At 44.4% G+C, this 23,617-nt stretch overlaps 1 protein-coding gene across 8 annotated transcripts in view; it reads right to left on the bottom strand.

The window, feature by feature from the left end:
- Window positions 1-23,617, bottom strand: part of ADGRF5 (adhesion G protein-coupled receptor F5) — a 117,361-nt gene that overhangs the window by 6,597 nt on the left and 87,147 nt on the right. For 5 of the 8 annotated variants that reach the window (XM_044929270.2, XM_044929257.2, XM_044929249.2 and 2 more), the window contains exons 11-21: window positions 21,223-21,393; window positions 19,968-20,087; window positions 19,608-19,817; window positions 15,886-16,098; window positions 13,068-13,220; window positions 10,925-11,133; window positions 9,908-10,087; window positions 5,363-6,748; window positions 3,919-3,960; window positions 2,982-3,041; window positions 2,061-2,145 (exon numbers count right to left, since the gene is read on the bottom strand). In XM_044929270.2, coding sequence (XP_044785205.2) covers window positions 2,061-2,145; window positions 2,982-3,041; window positions 3,919-3,960; window positions 5,363-6,748; window positions 9,908-10,087; window positions 10,925-11,133; window positions 13,068-13,220; window positions 15,886-16,098; window positions 19,608-19,817; window positions 19,968-20,087; window positions 21,223-21,393 — 2,829 coding nt within the window. Of the gene's footprint in view, window positions 1-579; window positions 647-2,060; window positions 2,146-2,981; window positions 3,042-3,918; window positions 3,961-5,362; window positions 6,749-9,907; window positions 10,088-10,924; window positions 11,134-13,067; window positions 13,221-15,885; window positions 16,099-19,607; window positions 19,818-19,967; window positions 20,088-21,222; window positions 21,394-23,617 lie in introns of all 8 variants that reach the window. The other 3 variants (XM_044929262.2, XM_006076127.4, XM_044929254.2) reach the window with 2 other exon arrangements.

The following is a 23,617-nucleotide window of genomic DNA, read 5'->3' as shown; positions in this document are numbered from 1 at the left end:
CCGCTTCATGATCACTGGGGTGTGAATCTCTGCTGCTCGCCCAGGGGGCACTCTACTCCAGGAGCCAGCTAAGCCATGCCTGGAAACGAACCCATGCCTGCCCTCCTCCCCAGACCCAGAAGTCCTGGAGAACAAACCAAGCTGTTCTCAAGCATGCATGGCAGCCGATAAGACAAGCACTAACTACTTCACATCACACCAGCAGCCAGATTTCTACAGAGGACAGGGAGATCTTGACACGGGCAGCCCTCTGCATGCTGCCTCATGCAACGGCCTGGGGGACATTCATATGGAGGAACATCCCTGGTCCCCTTGGGTTGGTGTGACTTGGGGAAGCTCTCAGGAGGGGTCTGAGCGGGGGAAAGGGAGGAAAGTCAAAAAAAAGAGGAAATTGCAGGGGAAGAAGAGGCAGGACCAGGAAAGCAGCAGGAGTCAGGGGATAACAACAGGGGTAGCAGGGAGAACGGCCCAGGAGCAACGGCACAGACTGATGCCAGCGTGGGGCGGGGGGGAGGACAGAGCAGGCGAACGGTAGGGGCTGTGTGTTGGGCAGGGGAAGTGACACGGTGCCCACCCTACCATCAGATGGGCGGACTGCCACGGCTAACAGGGTTTCCATCATTGCCTGGGGGAGCCCTTGGGGCTGCTGACAACATAAACCAAAGTTATAGTGATTATGGAGCCCTCGAATAGGCCCCCTTGGATCAGCATGAATGACCCTGAAAGGCTGAGTGGCAGCGGCCCGGAGACTCGGGCCCTAGGACCTCGGGATCTGGGCCCCAGCTCTTGATCTGATGGGTTCAGAAACAGGGAACACACTTCACTGGCCTTACATAATGTGTAACTCAGATTCTGTGGAATCATTTCATAGAGTTTTCACCGTTCTCACTTTAATGCAAATGCTAAACACCATCCGGGGCTTCCCAGGTGGTACTGATGACAAAGAGCCTGCCTGCCAGCGCAGGAGACGCAAGAGATGCGGGTTTGATCCCTGGGTCAGGAAGATCCCCTGCGGGAGGAAATGGCAGCCCACCCCAGGATTCTTGCCTGGAGAATCCCATGGACAGAGGAGCCTGGTGAGCTACAGTCCATGCGGTCCCAAAGAGTTGGACACAGTGAAGCGACTTAGCACGCACAAACACGATCCAGGGGCAATGCCCGCCGAGGGGAAATGTTCTAACATACCCTGGATCTCGGATGATTTCACAACAGATCCAACAAAAAGCGAAGGTCCTCCAGTTTCATGAGTAAAACATCAAGCTGAAGCCCCAAATGCCAAGTTCTCCTGAGCTTTAATAAGTAATAGGCATTCCCCAAATTCACTCTTATCCAGAGAGCCATGGTCTGGAAGGCTTTCGACACATTTCATACATTTCTTCGTTTGTGAGATCTGTTCAGTTTGGAGGAGCTGGAAGGAATTCTAGTGCCTGTTTTCCCTGGCAGGAGGTGAGGAGTTGGGGTGACATGGGACAGGAGTTTCAGCTTGCCAGAACAGCTGAGGCCCACGGCCCAAAGTCATTCACATCCTTCATCTTATGTCTAAAGGGAGAAAATGTTCACTGCACATATCCCTAATAGAATAGCTAATTCGGGTGATCCCTCATACGTATGCAAGGTTTTAAAAATGCCCATGTGTAAAACAAGAACACTCCAAAAAAAGAAAAAAAAAAAAAAGAAATGAAACTCACAGCGTGGGATGCTATGGTAGGATCCTCTAATTATTTTCTTCACTGTACCATAACCCAGAACTATGACCTACCTACTCTTATATAACATGAATAGGAGTTTGTGTTTGATCAGGATAGCAATTAACATACAGTTCCCATTTTTATGGTGGATATGGTTTTGATATAGAGTTCTCTGCAGGCTGAAGGCAGTTGCCCTCTGTACCAACCTCCTGGTAGTTTGGGAAAATATAAGCAAGTATTTAACCTCTGCCCCAAGTAAGGCCACTGTGGGTCAATGTTATGAAGTGGACAGTTGGACACTAGGGGTGAGATTTCCCCCCAGGGCAAATATGTTTAGGTCAACCCAGGAAACATCTAGAGGACGCTACGTACCTGTTTTACCAAACAAATTGTTAAATCTTCTTGATATTGGAGAACTCATAGAAAATACAGGTGTAGATGAACCTATGGATGTTGACTAGAGAAGAAAAAAAGAATTACAAAGTAAACATGTTAGTCCAAGGTCCTGTTTGAATCTGTAAGATGATTTGTTTGCTGCCCTCTCGTGGTCACTGCCTGCATCTTCTCATCTCACCTAAGGAGAGGGCCTGGATGAAACCTGAATTTCTATTTCAGACAAATTAAGCGGGAAAGCCTACCGGTGACCATTAAGAATCTCCCTGCAATGCAGGAGGCCTGGCTTCAATCCCTGGATCAGAAAGATCCCCTGGAGAAAGGAATGACAACCCCCTCCAGTGTTCTTGCCTGGAGAATTCCATGGACAGAGGGGCCTGGTGGGCTTAAGTTCTTGGGTGCCAAAGAGCTGGACATGACTGAGTGAATACCACTTTCAATTTAAGCAGGAAAGCCACCTTTTGAAACACCGGAATCTCGTCATAGGTATTAGGCAATTGACTTCCAAATACGTATTTTACTGTTTGATAAGGTTTATCATCTTCTGACATGTGAAAACAAGTAGTTATTTTCCAAGAAGAACTACACAAAATTCATCATTATTCTTCAAATTGTGTTCTCAAGGCTCATAAATGGCCTTGAGTTTCCCCAGAAGATTGCTTCTCATTGAAATTTGGTCTTAACTTCCAGTTGATACTCTCTGTGCTATTGGCCCCTATAACCTCTATTTTAAGATGTGGGGACAGCATCTAAATGCTAGTTCATTGCCATGGTTTTGATTAAAAGGCAGAATCAGGTACAAAGCAAAGACGGTGGAATAATCTGTAATTATTACACTACACTACAATTGGTAGTGGAGAGAGAGGGGTTTTTCAGAGTCTCTACAAAGAAACTATTTACCTTTGAGTGCTGTGAAGACCATTTTGACCGTGAATACTTATTCAGCAAGGCTTCCTGCACCTGCAGAGTTTAAGAGAAGCTGCTGTCAAATGCTGAGAAGGGTTTGGAGAGAAAGGAAGCCTTCTGTACTGTTGGTGGGAATGTACATTGGTAATAGCCACTGTGGGGACCAGTGTGGAGGTCCCTTAAAAAACTAAGAACAGAGCTACCATGTGACCCTGCAATCCCCCTCCTGGGCATATACCCAGAGAGCAATACGGTCCAAAAGGATGCATGCACACCAGTGTTCACCGTAGCACTGTTTACAACAGCCAAGACATGGAAGCAATGTAAATGTCCATCGATAGTGGAATGGATAAAGAAGATGTGGCACATATATACAATGGAATATTACTCAGCCATTAAAGATAATGAAATAATGCCATTTGAAGCAACGTGAATGGACCTAGAGATGGTCATACTGAGTGAAGTAAGTCAGAGAAGGAGAAATAATGTGTGCCATCTCTCATATGTGGAATCTACAAAGAAATGATCAAATGAACTTATTCACAAAACAGAAACAGACTCACAGATTTAAAGAAAGAACTTACGGTTGTTAGGAGGGGAGAGTGGGGGGAAGGGATAGTTAGGAAGTTTGGGATCAACATGTATACACTGCTGTGTTTAAAATGAAGAACCGGCAAGGTCCTACTCTATAGCACAGGGAACTCTGCTCAATGTTATGTAGCAGCCTGGATGGGAGGGGAGTTTGGGGGAGAATGGATACATGCATATGTAGGGCTGAGTCCCTTCACTGTTCACCTGAAACTATCACAACATTGTTAATCAGCTCTATTCCAATATAAAATGAAAAGGTTAAAAAAAAAGAGGCCATTGTCAACCTAACATGTCATGGTTCGTTAGACTTTTCTAGGAGCATGACTGTCATGGTTCTTACCTTCTGATCCCAGAGGCATCCAAAGAGTAAAATGAATAATCCCTGAAAAAAATTAGAAAGAAGTGCATTTTAATCATATTATTTACTAATCATATTCTTGTCCAGCAAAATAGGAAGTATTGTTCACATAGCATAGGATTTGTAAGCTCCTTCTTGCTACAGCTGCATTTATGGTCAAGTAGATGACAATGATGTAGCAGGTTCACACCAAGGGACCTTCAATGTTATAATGTTATAAGGATATTTTCAATTTCCCTATTTCCACCCAATTATAAGCTGGAGGTCCTGCTGGTTATGTTATTAAACATGCCTCTTATGTCTACAGTAGCCCTCATAGTTGTAATGGGAACATAGGGCATGAGGTAGAATAATCAGTACCTCCTAGTCAAGACATCATTAGACGTGAGCCTTAGAGTTTGGAGTAGCAGAATTTGCGTGGTCTTGGCATGAGCATCTAGGGTGATGTCTCAGCATGACCTCCAGATGCCCTGCCTACTCACCAGCGCATGGGAGCCTAGGGTTACCATTCATCTATTGGTCAAATCACAATCAAGCATCCCCTCCTTGTGCTCCAAAGGCTTGTTAAAGCCCTCCCAACAATGTGACTTGTATTATAATTAGTTTTGCACTGCTGGAGAGCAAAGGGAATGTCTTTTACATTTTCGTATAATGAAAGTGAAGTTGCTCAGTCTTGTCCAACTCTTTGCGACCCCATGAACTGTAGCCTGCCAGGCTCCTCTGCCCATGGGATTGTCCCGGCAAGAATACTGGAGTGGGTTGCCATTTCCTTCTTCAGGGGATCTTCCTGACCCAGGGATCAAACCCAGGTCTGCTGCAATGCAGGCAGACTTACCATCTAAGCTACCAAGGAAGCCCATTCATATAATGAATGGAGCAGAATTCTTTCAGCCTTCAGCAAATGTTACCTGAGAACCTACTATGTGGTACCAAGCATTCACTTCATTTGTTGAGGTTACCCAACTTCTAGCCTGTTCCAAGGTCTTTGCTTGAACTAGGGATGTACTGATAAGTAAGAGAGGTGCCTCCACCTCACCAAGGCAGAGCGCATTTAATGCTTGTGAAAATTAACTGGAGAGGCTGTTTGGTTTAACGGTGGTATTTGCGTTTAGGATATAATAGATGGCATCAAGATAACATTGGATAAATAGCAGAATCCAGTGTAGGGGAGGGACTTTCCTCCCATGTGCATCATCAAGGCACTTAGCAGGAGGCACATATGCAACTAAACTATAATGCAGGTGATAAGAGGTGTGAGGTTCCATGGGAGCAGAGGAACGTGCCTTTTCTCTTGCACTGAGTTCTTGCCATTACTGTTCTTTAGGGCCAGGGCTGCCTCTGAACTCAAACCCTTCCTCATTCCTCCCCTTGTTTGTGTTTCTACCATTGCAGATCCTGGCTGAGAGCGCTGCCCTGCAGAGCATACCTGGAAGGCATTGAGGAGGGTGAACACAATGTGGAACACAGCGTTGCTCCCCTGGAACACGGTGGCCAGCCCAAAACCCCAGGTGAGCCCCAAGAGCGGCGTGAGGACCCCAATGCTCTTGGCGACCTGGAACAGGCTGCTCTTCTCCTGCTTGCTCGGCTTGTCCCCAATGGAAGGCCTCAGGATCTTGGTGATGACCACGACTGTGATGGTCATGTTCACCACCACGATGATCAGGGCCGGGATGACGAAGGCCAGCAGGGCTTTGGTGTCCTCCCAGTTGAGCCAGCAGGCGTTCTTCCTCGTGTAGACCTCCCGGGGCTGGGTGGCCCCCACTGTGATGATGGAGATGACCAGAGGGCAGCCGTACCCCAGAGAAAAGGCGATCATCTTCTGAATGGACTTGCTCGTGTCGTGCAGGATGAAAACCAGGCGGTAGAAGAGCATGAGGCCCAGGGTCAGCATCCAGAAGAAGACGCTGAGGTAGAAGAAGTGGATGAAGAAGGTGGCGGCCACACAGGCTGTCTCGTTGAGCGGGAAGTGATGGTCGTGGATGGCGGCGGCCACAATGAACCAGACGTCGGCCACCAGCAGGGAAGCGGTGATATTGACAATGCAGATGTGGCGCATGGAGGAGGTCCGGTTCTTGGTCACCGATTTCCACACCACGGCCTCCACGACGAGGCAGGCTGCTAAGCTCAAGATGGAAAAGCACAGCCCGATGTAGGAAATGATATCCAGCAGGATTTTCAGGAGAGAATCGGGGTCTGGGGAGTCGGGGGACATGAGGATGGAGAAGGAGGTGAGGTGTTCACAGCTGCAGGACACGCTGTCCTCGGTCACCTCTTTCACATAGCACCCACTGCTGTCCCACCCCCCGGTGTGGTTGGCGAGGTCGAAGTTCCAGAAGACACACTGCGGTATCCTGCCCGAATGGTGGTTGTTTTTGAAAGTCATCAGAATTCTGAATGGCGTGGTTATGCTGCGGCTGACGGTGGTGGTCATCACCAAGCTGTTGGCAAAGTTCTGTCCCGGAACATCCCTGTCGAGGATGGTTTTGAGAGTTGGGAAAGCCACGGTGACGACAAATGAATCTGGCTGCAGGTGTTCCAGCTGGCATCCATTGATGGTCACGTTGCCCCAGAGGTCAGAGTCTAAGAAAACAAAGCTCTGCCTGTACGATTGGGGGTGGCCAGGTTTTATGACCATGCTTTTCATCTGCACGTTAGGTTGGGAGATGGTGCTGTCTTCTGCCCGTAAAACTCGGGAAAATCTTTCCACTGAATCCAACAGCTGTGAGCTATAATTGGTTTTTTGCTGCTGTGACGTCTTCCAGGTATTCAAGGCAGACTTGCCAAGGATGATATTGACCGTGGAGAGGACGTGCTGTAATTGACAAGGCATGGGATCAAACCAACTGAATGTTTTCAATCATAAAAGAGAGAGAGAGAGAAAGAAAAAGAACATCTCCTTGGAAACTGGTTAAGTGGGTACATGCAGGCGTGCATGCTAATTTGCTAAGTCATGTCAGACTCTTTTGCAACCCCATGGACTGAAGGCCACCAGGCTCCTCTGTCCATGGGATTTCCCAGACACGAGAACTGGAGTGGATTGCCATTTCCTCCTCCAGAGGATCTTTCTGACCTAGGAATGGAAACCAAGTCTCCAGTGTCTCCTGCACTGGCAGGTGGATTCTTTACCACTGAGCCACCTGGGAAGCTCTAAGTGGGTACAGGGAAAAAGAAAAGAGAAGGGGAAAGTGCAACATCACAGGCTGAGGGGACAATGATCCACCTTCTTATGGGAAAAATTAGCAGAGGATGGACCCCCCAACTTTAAGACTTTGTGAAATGTTTAGCAGTTGTGACGTGAGAACCACCCTTAAAACTCACTAAGGTCGACTCAGCAGGCTGGCAGAGATATTTATTAATTGCTTTGTGTTTTATTTTATTTTAAATCTCAAGCCAGTAAAGGCTTTTTGGGTGGGTGGTATTTCACCAGCAAGGGTGAGGGAGTCTTGGAAGACCCTCTCAAATGCTGAGTATCAAATAAGACACGTGAGTGTTGTTAAAGGCACCTTTCTTTTTTGCTCGACATTTTGATTCTCTCTCCCATACACTGGGAATTGTCATTTGTGGCTTATCTCCATGGAGAGAAGTAGCTTCTCTCTGCCCTTCTTCACCTGGTTCTATTCTCTGAAATGATGAGCCCTGGAGTTAGTTGAACGGTGGCCCCAAAATGACTTGTCTTAATTCCCAAACTCTGTGAATGTGACTTGATTTGGAGAAAGGGTCTTGGTAGATGTTATTAAGGATCTTGAGAGAAAAATCATCCTGGATTACTTGGCTAGGCCCTAAATCCAGTGACAAGGATCCTTAAAAGAGACAGAAGAGGAGGAGCTAAATGAAGAAAATGAGTCATGTGAGGACAAAGTCGGAGGTTGGAATGAGGCAGCCACAAGTCAAGAATGCCTGGAGCTACTAGAAGCTGGGAAGTGAATTTGAGAGTCATTCAGACTTGCCTGACTCTGTACAGCCCCACGGACTGTCACCTGCCTGCTCCTCTCTCCATGGGATTCTCCAGACAAGAATACTGCAGCGGGTAGTCATTCCCTTCTCCAGGGATCTTCCTGACCCAGGGATTGCACCTGGGTCTCCTGCATTGGCAGGCTGATTTTTTTTTACCATCTGAGCCACCAGGAAAGCTCACTAGAAGCTAGAAGAGGTGATCAAAGATTCTTCCCTAGAGCCTTCAGAGGAAACATGGTCCCCAGACACCTTGATTTCAGACTTCTAGCCTCAAGGAGTGTGAGAGAGGAAGTTTCTGTCATTGTAAGCCACCCAGTTTATGGCAATTTGTTAGAACAGCCCTCGGAGATCTGTATAAGCTCCTTGGACTCTTGTAACCCAGGCTGCTTGCCGGTTGCCTCTGGTTGGGTTTGTCCAGTGAGAAACATCAGCAGGAGGTGGGATGATGAGAGAAGAAAGAAGCTGAGATCTGTTTTTCCTGCATCCTCATTTCTACTGTCAGCATATCTTTGGTATAGTTACGTCCTTCCAGTACTACAGCTCCTGCTCAGTGATCCCTCCTCCAAGGTTATGGGTGCACTATTTCCCCCTTTTCCCTGTTAATCCTCAAGGTAGTAAAGGTTTCTAAATGTTTCTGGTCTCTGGTTGCCTCACACTTTTTAAAAAATTCCTAGTTTTACCTCTGTAAGTATCCCTTCGCTAAAGTATCTTCATTTGAACTCTGGTGGGTGAATTCTTTCCTCTTAGAACACTGGTTGCTGGAAAAAATTACATTGTTGGTGGGAATGTAGATTGATATAGGCAGAATGGAAAATAGTATGGAGGTTCCTTCAAACACTAAGAATAGAACTATCATTTGATCCAGCAATTCCACTCCTGGGCATATACCCAGACAAAACCATCATTCAAAAAGATAAATACACCTCAATGTTAATTGCAACACTATTTACAATAGCCAAGACATGGAAGCAACCTAAATGTCCATCAACAGAGGAACGGATAAAGATGTAGTATATATATACAATAGAATATTACTCAGCCATAAAAAGGAAGGTAATTGTGTCATTTGAAGAGATGTGGATGGGACTCAGAGACTATCACACAAAGTGAAGTAAGTCAGAAAGAGAAAAACAAATATTGTACATTAATGCATATATGTGGAATACAGAAAAATGGTATAGATAATCTTATTTTCAAAGCAGAAACAGAGAACAAACATATGGATACCAAGGGGTAAAAGGGGAATGGGATGAATTGGGAGATTGAGATTGACATACGTACATTATTACATGTAAAATAGATGGCTAATTAGACCTATCGTACAGCCCAGGGAACCCTACTCAGTGCTCTGTGGTAACAGAAGTGGGGAAAGTGAAAGTGAAAGTCACTCAGTCGTGTCTGACTCTTTGTGACCCCATGGACTATATAGCCTATGGAATTCTCCAGGCCAGAATACTGGAGTGGGCAGCCTTTCCCTTCTCCAGGGCATCTTCCCAACCCAGGGATCGAACCCAGGTCTCCCAAATTGCAGGTGGATTCTTTCCCAGCTGAGCCACAAGGGAAGCCCCAACTGAAGTGCGAAGGAAATCCAAAAAGAGAGAGGATATATGTATATGTACAGCTGCTTTACTCTGCTGTACAGCAGAAATGAACACAACAGTGTAAAGCAACTATACTCCAGTTAAAAAAAATAAAGAACATTGATTGCTTCAAAGGTCACGTTTGGTGAGAGATTGTTGAGAATCCCACCTTGTACATATTCTGAAAACCTTTCATTCCTAGTTTCCTTAGAAAGCAGGTAAGAATTCATTCTCTTTTAATTAAGAAACTAATGAGATTCTTTAAAAAATCATCTTAAGATCCCAAGATATACACGCACATGCTAAAAGCCAGAGCTGGCAAGGTGCTGCTTAGGAAAAGAGAGAATTTGCAGTGGAGAGAAGTTATGTTTCTTGACCCCAAGTGCTGAGGGATGAAGAAATGAGAAGCCAGACTCCTGTAAGATGAACAAACTCACCATCATCATTTCTGAATTCACTTGGGTTGGAACTGTTGAGAACAGGTCCAGGATGTTAATAATAGCTCCCAGGGTCCCAGAAAATGAGTCGACTTCAAGTTTCACTTGCTTTGTGCTAATGGAAAGATTCCCTAGGTAGGACGGGAGCTTCTCATCCTGGGTGGGGCTCTTAACCAAAGCCTAAGAACAAAAAAGCCAACACAATCAGACAAGACAAAAAAAAAAAAATTGCAACTCATTTATTGTAACTCATGATATTTGAGGACCCTTGAATTTTCAGCAACACAAGCATGAGAGGTGAAAGTATTTATTTTGATGAAATGAAACATATGTCCTCGCCGCATGGCACTCACTTCTACTCTAGGTAAGAGAGGTCAGCTAGCCCCTTCTAGGACTATAGATGACTTGTAAAGATAAAGGAAGTCTCAGACCTGTAAAAGCATAAAGCCCAATATATTTTTTCCTATTGATGAACCTTATTTAAAAAAAATTAATTTATTTTTTTCGGCTGTGCTGGGTCTTCGTTGCAGTGTATGGGCTTAGTTGCCTTGTGGCATGTGGGATCTTAGTTCCCCCGACCAGGGATTGAACCTGCGTCCCCTGCATTGGAAGGAGGATTCTTAACCACCGAACCACCAGGGAAGTCCATGAATCTTACTTTTTATTTTGGTTTCTTTATGAAAAGATTAGAACTATTAGCTTGATATAAAAATTCTTCGAAGGAGCACATTTAGAGGGGATGACTTCACCAACATGACTTTTATCATTGAGCTAACAGAAACCAAGGTGAAGGTGCACAGCTGGTCCCAGGGCATAACACACATTATGTTGCCTCTCTATTGGTATTCAAGCAAAATATTAAGCATGTCTAGGGTTGCATCTTCTTCGGAAATAAACAAGTGTAGCTTTGAGAGCAACACAAAGCAGCTCAAAGTCCATTTTCCTAAGTGCTGAGAAATAGGCTCAGCTAAACATAGCTCCCCACCAAGAGCTCAGAGTCAAGGGTTTAAGGATCACCTTGGCCAGCTGGAGCAGAGCATTTATTGGAGCAGAGATGCAGTCATTTCTTTCGATCTGCCACTTGGAGCCCACGCATCTATAAGTTATGATCCCTCCAATAGGACTCTCACGGCTTCTGGTAATGTTCGAGAACCGGCAAAGCTTCTGGATGACTTTCCCAGGCTCCCCAACACCTAGGATAGGATCCTGGCAAGTGATGCTCTCCCCTGCATTGGAAACGTGGATATAAAAGGCACAGTTGAAAAGAGGAGAAAAGATAGTTGAAACAGGACCAGGCTTAGGTGGCGTTTTGATATTTGAACTCATCTTCTTCACTTTCAGTGACCTTTTCCGAGTTTCCACACAGATCTGATTCTAATTTGCACTGGCTTTTCCTCTAAGCCTCATTCCCACCTCCGATCTCCAGGAATTTTCTCTTTGCTGCCTGTAAAATCTAAGCGATGAAAATAACAAGATTAATGTGTCCTCATCCAGATAAAAGAGATGCAGGTGACCATGAGTGTTAGGGATGCATGGGATCTTCATGCATGGGATTCTCAACTCTGATGCTTAAGAATCACCAGAGGAGCCTTGGAAATACCAATGTCCAGGCTCACTCCAGTCCAAGTAGATCAGAACCTCTCAGGCTGAAATTCAAGCTTCAACAGTTTTTAAAGCATGCTTGTGATTCCTTGGTACAGCCAAGGATAAGAGGCACCATTTTAATCTAAAGCTATAATTAGCAGTAGGAATTCTAGGCACCCATGACCTGACTATTCTAGACAATATTTATAAGCATTTATTCCTTCTGGTTTCCCTTAAGGATGACTTCCCTTTTCCTCTACCTAAGACCAGACTTCATAGGAAAATGGCATTTGTTGCAGAATCTCCATCTCCAGGGAACTTGGGACTCTCTGATGAGCAGAAACACCTCCCCATCATCTTTTAGCATTTATTGAGTTCCCAGCCACTGTAGAAAAATCTTAAAATACCTAAGTAATTTTCTATTGGGAAAAGGCTGAGGAATCAGACTTTGCAAGAAGAACAAAGAGGAGAACAAAGGTAAGTGAATAAAACATGATGGCACCTGGGCTAAGACGGGAGGACAGAGAGAAGTGACCTTGGCTGCCCTCTGGAAAAGGTGTGCTTGGTGGGGTCAAGGGGTGGTGACTCAGAGATACAGGGAGCTCTTCATTGCTTCCTACTTTGGTGTCTGGGCCTCAGATACCAACACCTATGAGAAGGACCAAAAATCCCTCAATAAACTCAAACAGGCTTGGTAACAGAGCCATAGATCCTTCAGACATCATGGGGTCTTTTATAGAGACGATTTATGGGGCCAGGAGATTGCTTATGATGCAGGCCCAGGAGTATCTTTTTACCTTAAAAAGTAGTATATGAGGTGGTATTGGCTCAGCGATAACAAAGGATGGGAAAGACAATTTCTGATGTTTTATTATTTTTAAGATATTTTGATGTGAAACATTTTTTAAAGTCTTTATTAAATTTGTTATGGTATTGATTCTGTCTTATATTTTGGTTTTTTGACCCCGAGGCATGTGGGATCCTAGCTTCTCAACCAGGGATGGAACCCACACCCCCTACATTGGAAGGTGAAGTCTTACCCATTGGACTGCCAGGGAAGTCCCTCTGATTCTTTTTCTGTAGCTCTGGGAAACAGTGCTGATGGGGGCATATAGTAGACTGGATATTTGAACTTTGCTGAAAGTCTGTAACTTTGCTGAAAGTTCAAAGTGGCCTCAGGCCCATACAAACACCATCCACTCTTAACTGGTGAGGGCAGGGCTTCAACTCTCAGAATCAATGGGTATATGGCTTTATCTGCCGAGCTTACTTAATTTCTTCCCACCTAATCACTACCAGAGTTAATCAGAGAGCCTCTTCTAGCCACCCACAACCGTCTCTAGAGCAGAACTTATCCCATTACATGTGATAACATTTTAAAATCACATGTATCTCTCTCCTAGATGTGAGGCCAAGAAACAGAGCTTATTTCTTTTCAATCCCCCATGCTTAGCTCAAGTCTTGCCACATGAAAGAGATTAACACACATTTATTGATGGATGAATGAGGGAGTGAATCAATAAATGAATCTCTGCCCATGACTGTAACATTTTAAAATAATTAAAAGTGCTCTCACCAGGAACCAGGTTAAGCTTCATAGACGGGCTCTGGACTGAATTATTAGCGGCATTGGTAAAGTGACAGAACACATCCACATTTTCTGGACAGGAAACCGAGTCTGCCATGAAATGGTGTTTGTAGCACACTTGCTTTTCATTAACTTCTTTTACTAAAATAAAATCAAAGAATGAAGTCACAACATAAGTATTCAAAGCACGGATTTTGTTAAAATCATCCAATGTGGATAAACTTGTTCAAACTGTTTTCAAGATTATGTGCCACATTCATCTTTTATGTGGTTCGCAAAATGCCACTAGCCTAGAAATAAGTAAGCCTGCACTGGCATGCGTGCTGGCCAAAACCCTACCTCCACCATTCATGGCTCCATGTCTATGCACACCCAGTTTCGGACCATCAGGATGCTTTCTCAGCATCCTTCTATCTACTGAAACCCCATCATGCTCTGCAATTTTATCCTACCCTGCTTTCATCACATTTGTTTAGAGGTCACCAAAGGAGAAGACCTGGAGAAGGAATCAGTTACCCCCTCCAGTATTCTGGCCTGAAAAATTTCACAGACTGTATAGTCCATGGGGTCACATAGAGTTGGACACGACTGAGTGACTTTCACACTTCACTAAAGGAGAAGAGGGTGTCAGAGGATGAGACGGCTGGCTGGACAGCATCTCCGATGCAATGAATATGAACTTGGGCAGATTCTAGGAGATGGTGAGGGACAGGGAGGCCTGGCATGCTGCAGCATATGGGGTCACAAAGAATTGGACACGACTGGGTGGCTGAACAACAACAACTCCTACCAGACCCTAAGATTTTAGCAGGTAGGTACCTGGTCATACTTATCTTTGCATCTCCTAGTACCTAGGTCAGTATTTGGCACACAGAAAACACTGAACACATGCATGTTTACCACAGAATGTTGAAATGCTTAAATATTTCAGTACCCAGATTGATTTCATATCCCCCTGCCATGCATTCTTCTCTACATTGTCTAGTCTTTACGGGATTCCCCACTTTTCTGAACTTCCATTGTTCTTTCAATCTGTTAATGATCATTTTGGAGTATTTAATATTCTACATATTGCCTTTTAGGACATATGCTCTTCTAGATATTAATCTACATGCCCCACTTCTTTGATCTCCTTTTCATTGCTTCCTGTATTCATTGTGTTCTGTATTAAGCAGGAGGTCCCCAAGAACCATTCTTGAAAGTATGAATGAGCTCCTAAATCCCTGGTGATGGTGTCAGTGAGTTAAGATTTGGGGTTGTGAAGTCATATTTGGTTGATCTTTATCGGAATGAATCCTGAGGGATCTGGGTGGAAGGTACATTCAACCAGACAGGACTTGAATTTTTTTTTTTCTTTGGTCAGGTACCATTGAGTGCTACCAATGGAGTCTCTTAAGTTAATTATTTCTCAGCTCGGAGTTCCTGGACCACATAGGTAGTATAAATTCAAGCCCCAAACCTAGGCAGGACAGTCATAATTCTCAGGTGAAATTTTTGCCTTTTATCAGCAATGAGGCCAAGCTCTTAACTCTTGCAGATGAATTTTGGTTTTTTCCTAGATTCTTCTTTTACTAAGCACGTCATCATCTGAGGGCCCTGACATTGTGCTGGTGGGTGGGGTGCCTTAGTTACTGCCTTGGGATCCAGGCCTTCTCTCTAATACACTTCAGAGCTTTCAAATTCAAATTCAAGATTCTGGGTTTCTGAGTTTGGCAAATGCCTTCAGGGCATCCCATCATTAGCAAAAACATTTCGTCTAATTCTTCTTTTTTTTTAATTTTTATTTATTTTTATTTTTTAAATTATTATTATTATTTTTACTTTACAATATTGTATTGGTTTTGCCATACATCAACATGCATCCGCCACGGGTGTACACGTGTTCCCCATCCTGAACCCCCTCCCACCTCCCTCCCCATACCATCCCTCTGGGTCATCCCAGTGCACCAGCCCCAAGCTTCCTGTATCCTGCATCGAACCTGGACTGGCAATTCATTTCTTATATGATATTATACATGTTTTAATGCCATTCTCCCAAATCATCCCCCACTCCCTCTCCCACAGAGTCCAAAAGACTGTTCTATACATCTGTGTCTCTTTTGCTGTCTCGCATACAGGGTTGTCGTTACCATCTTTCTAAATTCTACATATATGCATTAGTATACTGTATTGGTGTTTTTCTTTCTGGCTTACTTCACTCTGTATAATAGACTCCATTGTTTCTGTTACTCTTTGGGCTGCTCAACTGTGCATTTACAGGATTCTTGTGGTACTTTGATTGCATGCTAACTCCTGCACAGAGGGAGGGATGATCAGAATATCTAGTCTACTATATGGAACATGTAGAAGGCTCGTGACGGTAACTTAATATGGTCTTCAACAGCCATCACTAGAAACAATGGGCTCCACTCTCACAGACTCTCAAGATTTTGCCACAAACCACTTGCTCAGATGGTAAAGAATTGGCCTACAATGCAGGAGGCCCAGGTTCAATCTCTGGGTCAGGAAGATCTCCTGGAGAAGGGAATGGGTACCCACTCCAGTATTCTTATCTGGAGAATTATATGGTGGGCTACAGTCCATGGGGTCTCAAAGAGTCAGACATGACTGAGCAATTAACACTTTCACTTTTCAACGAGCCACTGGCCACATAGCAAAATAGAAGGCAGTAAAGCCTCATGGACTCCTCTGTTATATTCTGTCTGATGGAATCCTTACGTCTCTTTACCCCTACTTTAAGAGTAAATATGTAGACTCCATGTATATGGAATCTTATGTCCTAACAATTCAGCAGTGGGCATCTTACCAGCAGGAAAGGACGAGGAACCCACTTGAAAAATAACCCTGTAGTCTGAATCTTCCTCAATGCAGCATCTGATGTGATGGGAGCTTTGGCATGGAATTGCAGCTTCCACAGGATCAACCATGATGTTGGACTCTAGAGGCAGCGGGTACACGATGACATCTTTGGCCATGACCCTGTACAAATTCTTGTATCGAAATATGCAGTGATAGGTTCCTGAGTGGAAGGAAGCCAAAAAGAGATGGAACAAAAGTCATCACTCCAGAAAGGCACTAGCTGAACCTCAAAAACATCATGCTGAGTGACAGAAGCCAGATGCAAAAGGCCACATATCGTATGATCCCAGTTCTATGAAACGTCTACAGTAGACAAATACACAGGAACAGAAAATAGAGTAGTGGTTGCCTAGGGCTGGGGGTTTGGTAGAAAATGAAGTGACTTGTAAAGCATATGGAATTTCTCTTGGTGGGGGTGGGGAGTGATGAAAATGTTCTCAAATCGACTACAGTAAAGTTTGCACAATTCCAGTACACTAAAAGCCACTGAACTGTATCCTTTGAATGAATCAATTCTATAGTGCATGAATTTTATTTAATAAAGCAATTGCAAAAAAAACAAAACAAAACAAAACAAAAAAAAAACAGGAAGGCATTGGCTGAAAAAGTTAAGAAGAGGATTGGGTTTCCTTGTCAAGCTGGGACGAGTGCACAGTGACCCCTCCTGGGCCCTAGATGAGAAAACGCTTCATAGAGCCCCTTCTGGGCTCTCTATGCATTTGAACACATCCTCATGGAAATATTCACTTACTTTTGAATATAATGTAGTGGCTTATCCAGAGTCAAACAGCCTGTTGGAGTGGGATCGAGTTTCAAATCAGGTTCCCAAGACCTCCTCCAAGGCTCTTTCTTTAACCAGGAGGGAAAAAATGAGAATTTTGGTATGTGCTGGGCTGGGGAGTTCTTTGAAGAAAGTTGTCAGTGAGATGGAGCCAGAGCCCTGGGGTCTTGTGACACCCATCTCTAAGGGAGTAGATGCCTCTGGTTCTGGCACATCATGGCACCGCTAAGGAGTGCAGAGGGAAGGGGGAAGGAGGGAGAAGTGGATTGTGAACTCTTGGGAGAGCTTGACCTGTGGACTCTGGGATTAGATGTCAGACGCTTATCTAGAAAAGTCTGAAGATGAGAATGGCCAACTCAACTTTGCAGGACTGAAAAGAGAAGGCTGCAGCGGGAGTTGCCTGCACGCCCAGTGCTTGGTGAAGCAGAGTGGACTGCGGACAGGTCTTGGGTTGACCTTCATGAAAACCACCTTTCCCACTGGACTTCACACCAGAGCCCATCAGGGGATGAGCCGCTGCTGGGTCAGCTGCTGTGGGGACAGCCGGAAGTTTATCACAGCATCTACAGTTAAGTAGGACCTTTCAATGTTGCTGACATTCCTTCTCTTTGCCCTAACTTTTGGGGGAGTCAGAGCAGCTGCTGGGCAGAGAAAAAGCAAGTAGAAAAAGACCAGAGAGAAAATGCCTTCCGATTCCCATTGGGAGGGAGGGAAACTTTACATTGAATAGAAAAGTGTAGTCAATTTTGATGAGAACAGATGATTTTTAGAACCTGAGTGGGACTGTTTAATAGTTCAGTATTGTCTGATAGTCGGAAAGGGCTATTGGGCAGAGCAAGTATGAGCTCAGCATAGGAGAAATGGGAATATTCCCCATTCCTGATGGTATCCACCAAGTCCAACCAGATGAAAAGCAGTTATTTCTACAGTGTTGCCTAAACCTTCCTTACAGGAAAAAAATCAAGACAACCTGGAACTCACAGGATCTGGACTGATTAAGCCTATCATTCATGAAAAGCTTTAGAACAAAGTAGTTAATAATTGGCTTCTGGGGACTTGCCTAGTGGTCCAGTGTTTAAGACGCCACGCTTAGTTCAATCCCTGGTCTGGGAACTGAGATCCCACAAGTGCAGCCTCCCCACCCCCCAAAAAAACAGAACTCTTGGCCTCGAGCCAGTCACCTTTTCCCTTCCGCTCTGCCATTCAGCAGATGCATGCATAATCTCAGGCAGTTTCTTACCCTCTCTGGGCCCCAGTGTCCTCATCTGCGGAATGGAGATGATGACACTCTCCTCTAGGTTTATTGTTTTAAATTAATTCATGTACTTAAATACTTAGCACAATGTCTATCACACAGCAGAAGCTCAAGAAATGTCAATTATTATTGAAGGGATCCTATCAAATTTCTTTTTCTTCCAAAAATTTGCATTTTCTCTCAACTTAAACAGTATCTAGGGATAAGTATTGGAGAAGGTGATGGCACCCCACTCCAGTACTCTTGCCAGGAAAATCCCATGGACGGAGGAGCCCGGTAGGCTGCAGTCCATGGGGTCGCTCAGAGTAGGACACCACTGAGTGACTTCATTTTCACTTTTCACCTTCATGCATTGGAGAAGGAAATGGCAACCCACTCCAGTGTTCTTGCCTGGAGAATCCCAGGGACAGGGGAGCCTGGTGGGCTGCCATCTATGGGGGTCGCACAGAGTCGGACACGACTGAAGCGACTTAGCAGCAGGGATAAGTAGAAAACAAAAACGTTTTTCTTTCCTCTTTTGGAACCGGGCATATAAAACCTTTAGGAAGAATTTTTATACCTCTGTTGGGTGAAACAAGAGTGTGGTAAAAATACTTGAAAAAAAAATCCTCTTAGGAGTTTGGAATTATATGCATACCACTAATGCATAAAATAGATGAATTACAATGACCTGGTGTATAGCACAGGGAACTATATGCAATATCTTATAATAACCTATAATGGGAAAGAATCTAAAAAAGAACATATATATGTATGTGTATATATATATATAACTGAATCATTTCATATAAAAAACTGAATCACATACATATATAAAAACTGAATTGCTTTATATTTAAAACTGAATCACATATATAAGTGATTATATGTGATTACATGGGGATTATATATATCACATATACATGATATCTTCATATATGTGTGTGTAAATATATATATATATATACAAATATATATATATATATAAATATACACGGAGAAGGCAATGGCACCCAACTCCAGTTGCCTGCAAAATCCCATGGATGGAGGAGCCTGGAAGGCTGCAGTCCATGGGGTCACTGAGGGTTGGACACGACTGAGCGACTTCACTTTCACTTTTCACTTTCATGCATTGGAGAAGGAAATGGCAACCCACTCCAGTGTTCTTGCCTGGAGAATCCCAGGGACAGGAGAGCCTGGTAGGCTGCTGTCTATGGGGTCACACAGAGTCGGACACGACTGAAGTGACTTAGCAGCAGCAGCAGCATATAAATATACAAAACTGAATCACTTTGCCATACACTTGAAACTAAACACATCGTAAATTAACTATAGTTAAATTAAAACAAAAAATCTTCTTAACGGCAAAGCACAGGCTCTAGAATCAGAGACCAGTTTTAATTCTTTCTCTACAACTTAAGTTGTGGAAACTTAGGCACATTTATTATCCTCGCTGAACCTCATTTTCTGCATCTGTAAAATGGTAATAGTGACATCTTCCCCCAAAGGGCTGTTGCATTTAGTGATGACGTATGACATGTAGAGTGGCTGGAACAAGCATGGCTCGGGCCAGGCCCTCCATGGATGGTAATGATTCCAGTGTATTTCTAGGGGTCCCAGAACCAGGGTGCAGGGTATCTGGGCTTTCACTCACCATTCCACTCTCTGGTTGAGGTCTTCACTGTCAGCACCGACTCTGCTCTGTCAGGATACCTCCTCGTGGTATAAAACCTTTTGTATATTTTAGTTCCAGCAGAAGTGTTCCAGTACATCTCATCATAGTTATTCATATCGCTGATGCACTTTATAAAAAAGCTTTGTCCCTCAGAAACAGAAATTAGGTCCGGGGTTATGTTTAGCTTGGCTAAAAGAATGCAAATAAAACAGACAAAGAAAACCAACAACAAGTATAATATTTAGTCTTTCTGGTGACGTCCACATAGAGTGAAATTTCACATGGAGACAGAAAGCATGAGCGGTCCTGACTCTACTGGGGTCAACGCGGCATTGGTACCTTGCTGCTCCCGGGCTTTACTTGTTTCTAGGCTGTTCTTGGTGGTGCTCTGAACTGTACTCATTTCCATCACAAGCCTTTGGGATTCGCGCACTTCCCCTTTGTGGCTGGAATTATCTCCTAATGATCAGCAGGGCAAAAGGTTGCAAACTTAAGAGTGTTGACTTAACTCAACTCCCCTCCAACCTCTTCCAGGTACCTCAAGGAAACTCAATGGCTCAGTTCCTATGACCGTATCATTTTCTACTCTTTCAAAATAACTTAAAATGCCATAGTGTATTTTAATTTCTCTCTTTTGTATCTCTTCTCCATAAAAATGTGAGCTCCTTAAGAGCAGGACCCTCTCATGCGTGTCCTCGTTCACATCGCCAGCATCAGCACTGGGTCCACTACCCAGTCGGTGCTCACCAAGCAGATGAGTGGTTTCTGGAATGACTTGTGAAGCAGAGGGATCACAGCAGTTACACTGCCCAAATAATTATATCTGGACTGAGAAGTAGAGACACCCAAATTGTTCAGAAGTGGGAACTGATGATTTATGTAAATTGTTTTTGTATGATGGGAGCAAAAACATGTCTGCCTGCCCAATTTTTGCAGAGGATGCAACAGAAAGTTTTAAGTGTCTGATATAGGGGTGAAGTTAGAATGCTTTAAGATATAAGCAGTAGAAACGATACTTTTAAGAGTCCTAGAATTAATTGAAACATTGAAAACAAGCAAACACTTGTTACAACTGTAAGATAACCAGGAAGTACCAGATTCCTAAAGCTTTCTGCTGCATTCTCTCTGAAAAAGAGAAAATGGGAGAGAAAATGGGGGAATGAAGGATGGTGGGGAGTGAGCCAAGCTATTGCAATTCAAGAGAGGGAGAATGGGATTATGAGAGAAAAAGTAGGAGATAAGGGGCATTATCATTGTGAAGTGAAAGTTGCTCCATTGTGTCCGACTCTTAGACGTGGGATTCCTTCCTTATTCAGTGACTAATCTGAGTGTGAAACCTGCTTCAGCTTTTTGCCTTCTCAGTACAACGTAGGTGGTTCCTTCCCTGCAACCACTGCTTCCTACTCTTACCCTTCCTTGTAAGGAATTCCTGTGAATTTAAACAGCAGAGATGCAAATCCCACTGTGTGATTTACCCCAACCACCCTCTCACAACCAGGGAAGGTCCGGCTTCACTGCTCATGGATGTTCCCAGTTCACTGGCAGCCCCTGGTTTGAGGGGCAAGCCCAAAAATACTAGTGAAAGAGTCCTTACCCACAGAGATGAATGTCACTTCTATGTCCTTTCTGCCTCTGGCTCCGTGGGCACTGATGAACTCACATGTGTAGACCACTGTTGTTCCAGATGACCCGCTCGGACACTGAGTCCCATTGGCCATCAGGGTGTATCTGCTGCAGCCACTGTCTGTGTCTATTTCAGCGTTTCCTGCAACAACATAAGAGGTTCTCTTACTGTCACGGTTATCTGACTCTCTGATTTGGTAGCAAAGAAGCCAAATAGGGGGCTTCCCTGGTGGCTCAGTGGTAAAGAATCTGCCTGCCAATACAGGAGACATGGGTTTGATCCCTGATCTTGGAAGATCCCACATGCTGCAAAGCAACCAAGCCCGTGCACCACAACTATTGAGCCTGTGCTCTAGAGCCTGGGAGTCACAACTAGTGAGCCCATAGGCCACAAGTAAGGAGGCCCAAGGGCCCTAGAGCTTATGCTCTGCATCAAGAGAAACCACTGCAATGAGAAGCTTTTGCATCACAACTACAGAGTAATTGCTACTTGCCACAACTGGAGAAAAGCCCAAGCAGCAATGAAGACCACACACAGCCAAAAATAAATGAATAAAGTTATTTAAAAAAACAAGAAGCCAAATCAGCTAACATGACTCCTTATTTACATCCAGTTTTCTCTTTGAATGGAGAGGCTGCTGCTGCTATTGCTGCTAAGTTGCTTCCGTTGTGTCCGACTCTGTGCGACCCCATAGACGGCAGCCCACCAGGCTCCCCAGTCCCTGGGATTCTCCAAGCAAGGACACTGGAGTGGGTTGCCATTTCCTTCTCCAGTTCATGAAAGTGAAAAGTGAAAGTGAAGTTGCTCAGTTGTGTCCGACTCTTAGCGACCCCATGGACTGGTGGGCTCCCCATGGAGGAGCCCACCAGGCTCCTCCATCCATGGGATTTTCCAGGCAAGAGTACTGGAGTGGGGTGCCATTGCCTTCTGTTGAATGGAGAGGCGGGATTGTATAATGGTTAGTCCTGCCACTTTAGGATCCAGGTGGCCTGGCTGCAGTTTCCAAACTGTATTATTATCTTTTTAAATTTTTTTTTAATGTGGACCTTTTTTTAAAAAGTCTTTGTTGAACTGGTTACCAGAGAAGGCAATGGCACCCCACTCCAGTACTCTTGCCTGGAAAATCCCATAGATGGAGGAGCCCAGTAGGCTGCAGTCCATGGGGTCGCTAAGAGTCAGACACGACTGAGTGACTTCACTTTTACTTTTCACATTCCTGCATTGGAGAAGGAAATGGAAACCCACTCCAGTGTTCTTGCCTGGAGAATCCCAGGGACAGGAGAGCCTGGTAGGCTGCTGTCTATGGGGTCGCACAGAATCGGACATGACTGAAGTGACTTAGCAGCAGCAGCAGCAGAACTGGTTACAATATTGCTTCTGTTCTTTGTGTTTTGGTTTTTTGGGCACGAGGCATGTGGGGTTTTGGCTCCCTGATCAGGGCTCAAACTCTCATTCCCTGCATTGGAAGACAAAGTCTAAATCACTGGACCACCAGGGAAGTCCCCAACACTCTAGTACCTACCGGCAGGGTGTTGTTGGGAAAGTCACTAAGCCACACTCTATCTCAGTTTCTCCAGATGTAAAATGGGGATATATAACAGCTATGACCTAGGATTGTAGTCAGGTAAAAGGAGTTATTATGTGAACACTTAGGATAGTGGCTGGCTGGGACCAGCCTCTAACCAAGACCATGATGACTGCTGAAGTGTGAAAATTTTAAAAAGAGAAGTCATGTTTTTGGATATGATTTCAGTTGGAAGGGGAAAAGATGATAGATTATTTTGACTATTTTTACTATTAAAAGGAGGAAGAAACAGGACTCAGGCCTCTGATACTCGTCTCACTTGAGACCTGTTTTCATAACTTATTCCTTCCTATTAGTCATATGTTTTAGTCGAAGCTTTACCTTCGTGTTTTCTTCAGTTACCAGCAGTTCACCCTTCAGAATAGCTGCTCCTTCCTGTCTTCCTCTCCGTTCCCAAGATGCTCTGCCCTCCACGCCATCTCACTTCCTGCCTGTGTCTCTATGATGCTCTCTTGGACACCTTTTTCTACTTCGGTTCCTTCATCCCTCCCCTCCATCCTTGCCTTCTGCCATGTACCCTGAAGACATTCCTCAAACACTGACAATCTTCCAAAAATTAAAGAAAAAGAAAAAACCCTTCTGATGAACTCTAACATAAATGCATCTTTTTCAGCCTTAGCTGGAGGATCAATGATATTTAAAATATTCTGATTGAAAAGGAACCAGCTTTTCTCCCCAGTCTCCAAAATGATAATTCAGAACACCAAACTGATTTCCCACCTTGGGTATATTATTAATACCTCTTGGTTCATAGGTACAAAGGTCCATTCATCTCTAAGG

This window comes from Bubalus bubalis, chromosome 2 (assembly GCF_019923935.1).
Source record: "Bubalus bubalis isolate 160015118507 breed Murrah chromosome 2, NDDB_SH_1, whole genome shotgun sequence".
Lineage (NCBI taxonomy): Eukaryota > Metazoa > Chordata > Mammalia > Artiodactyla > Bovidae > Bubalus > Bubalus bubalis.
The sequence above is the reverse complement of the archived record's forward strand: the minus strand, read 5'-3'. Positions and strand labels throughout refer to the sequence as shown.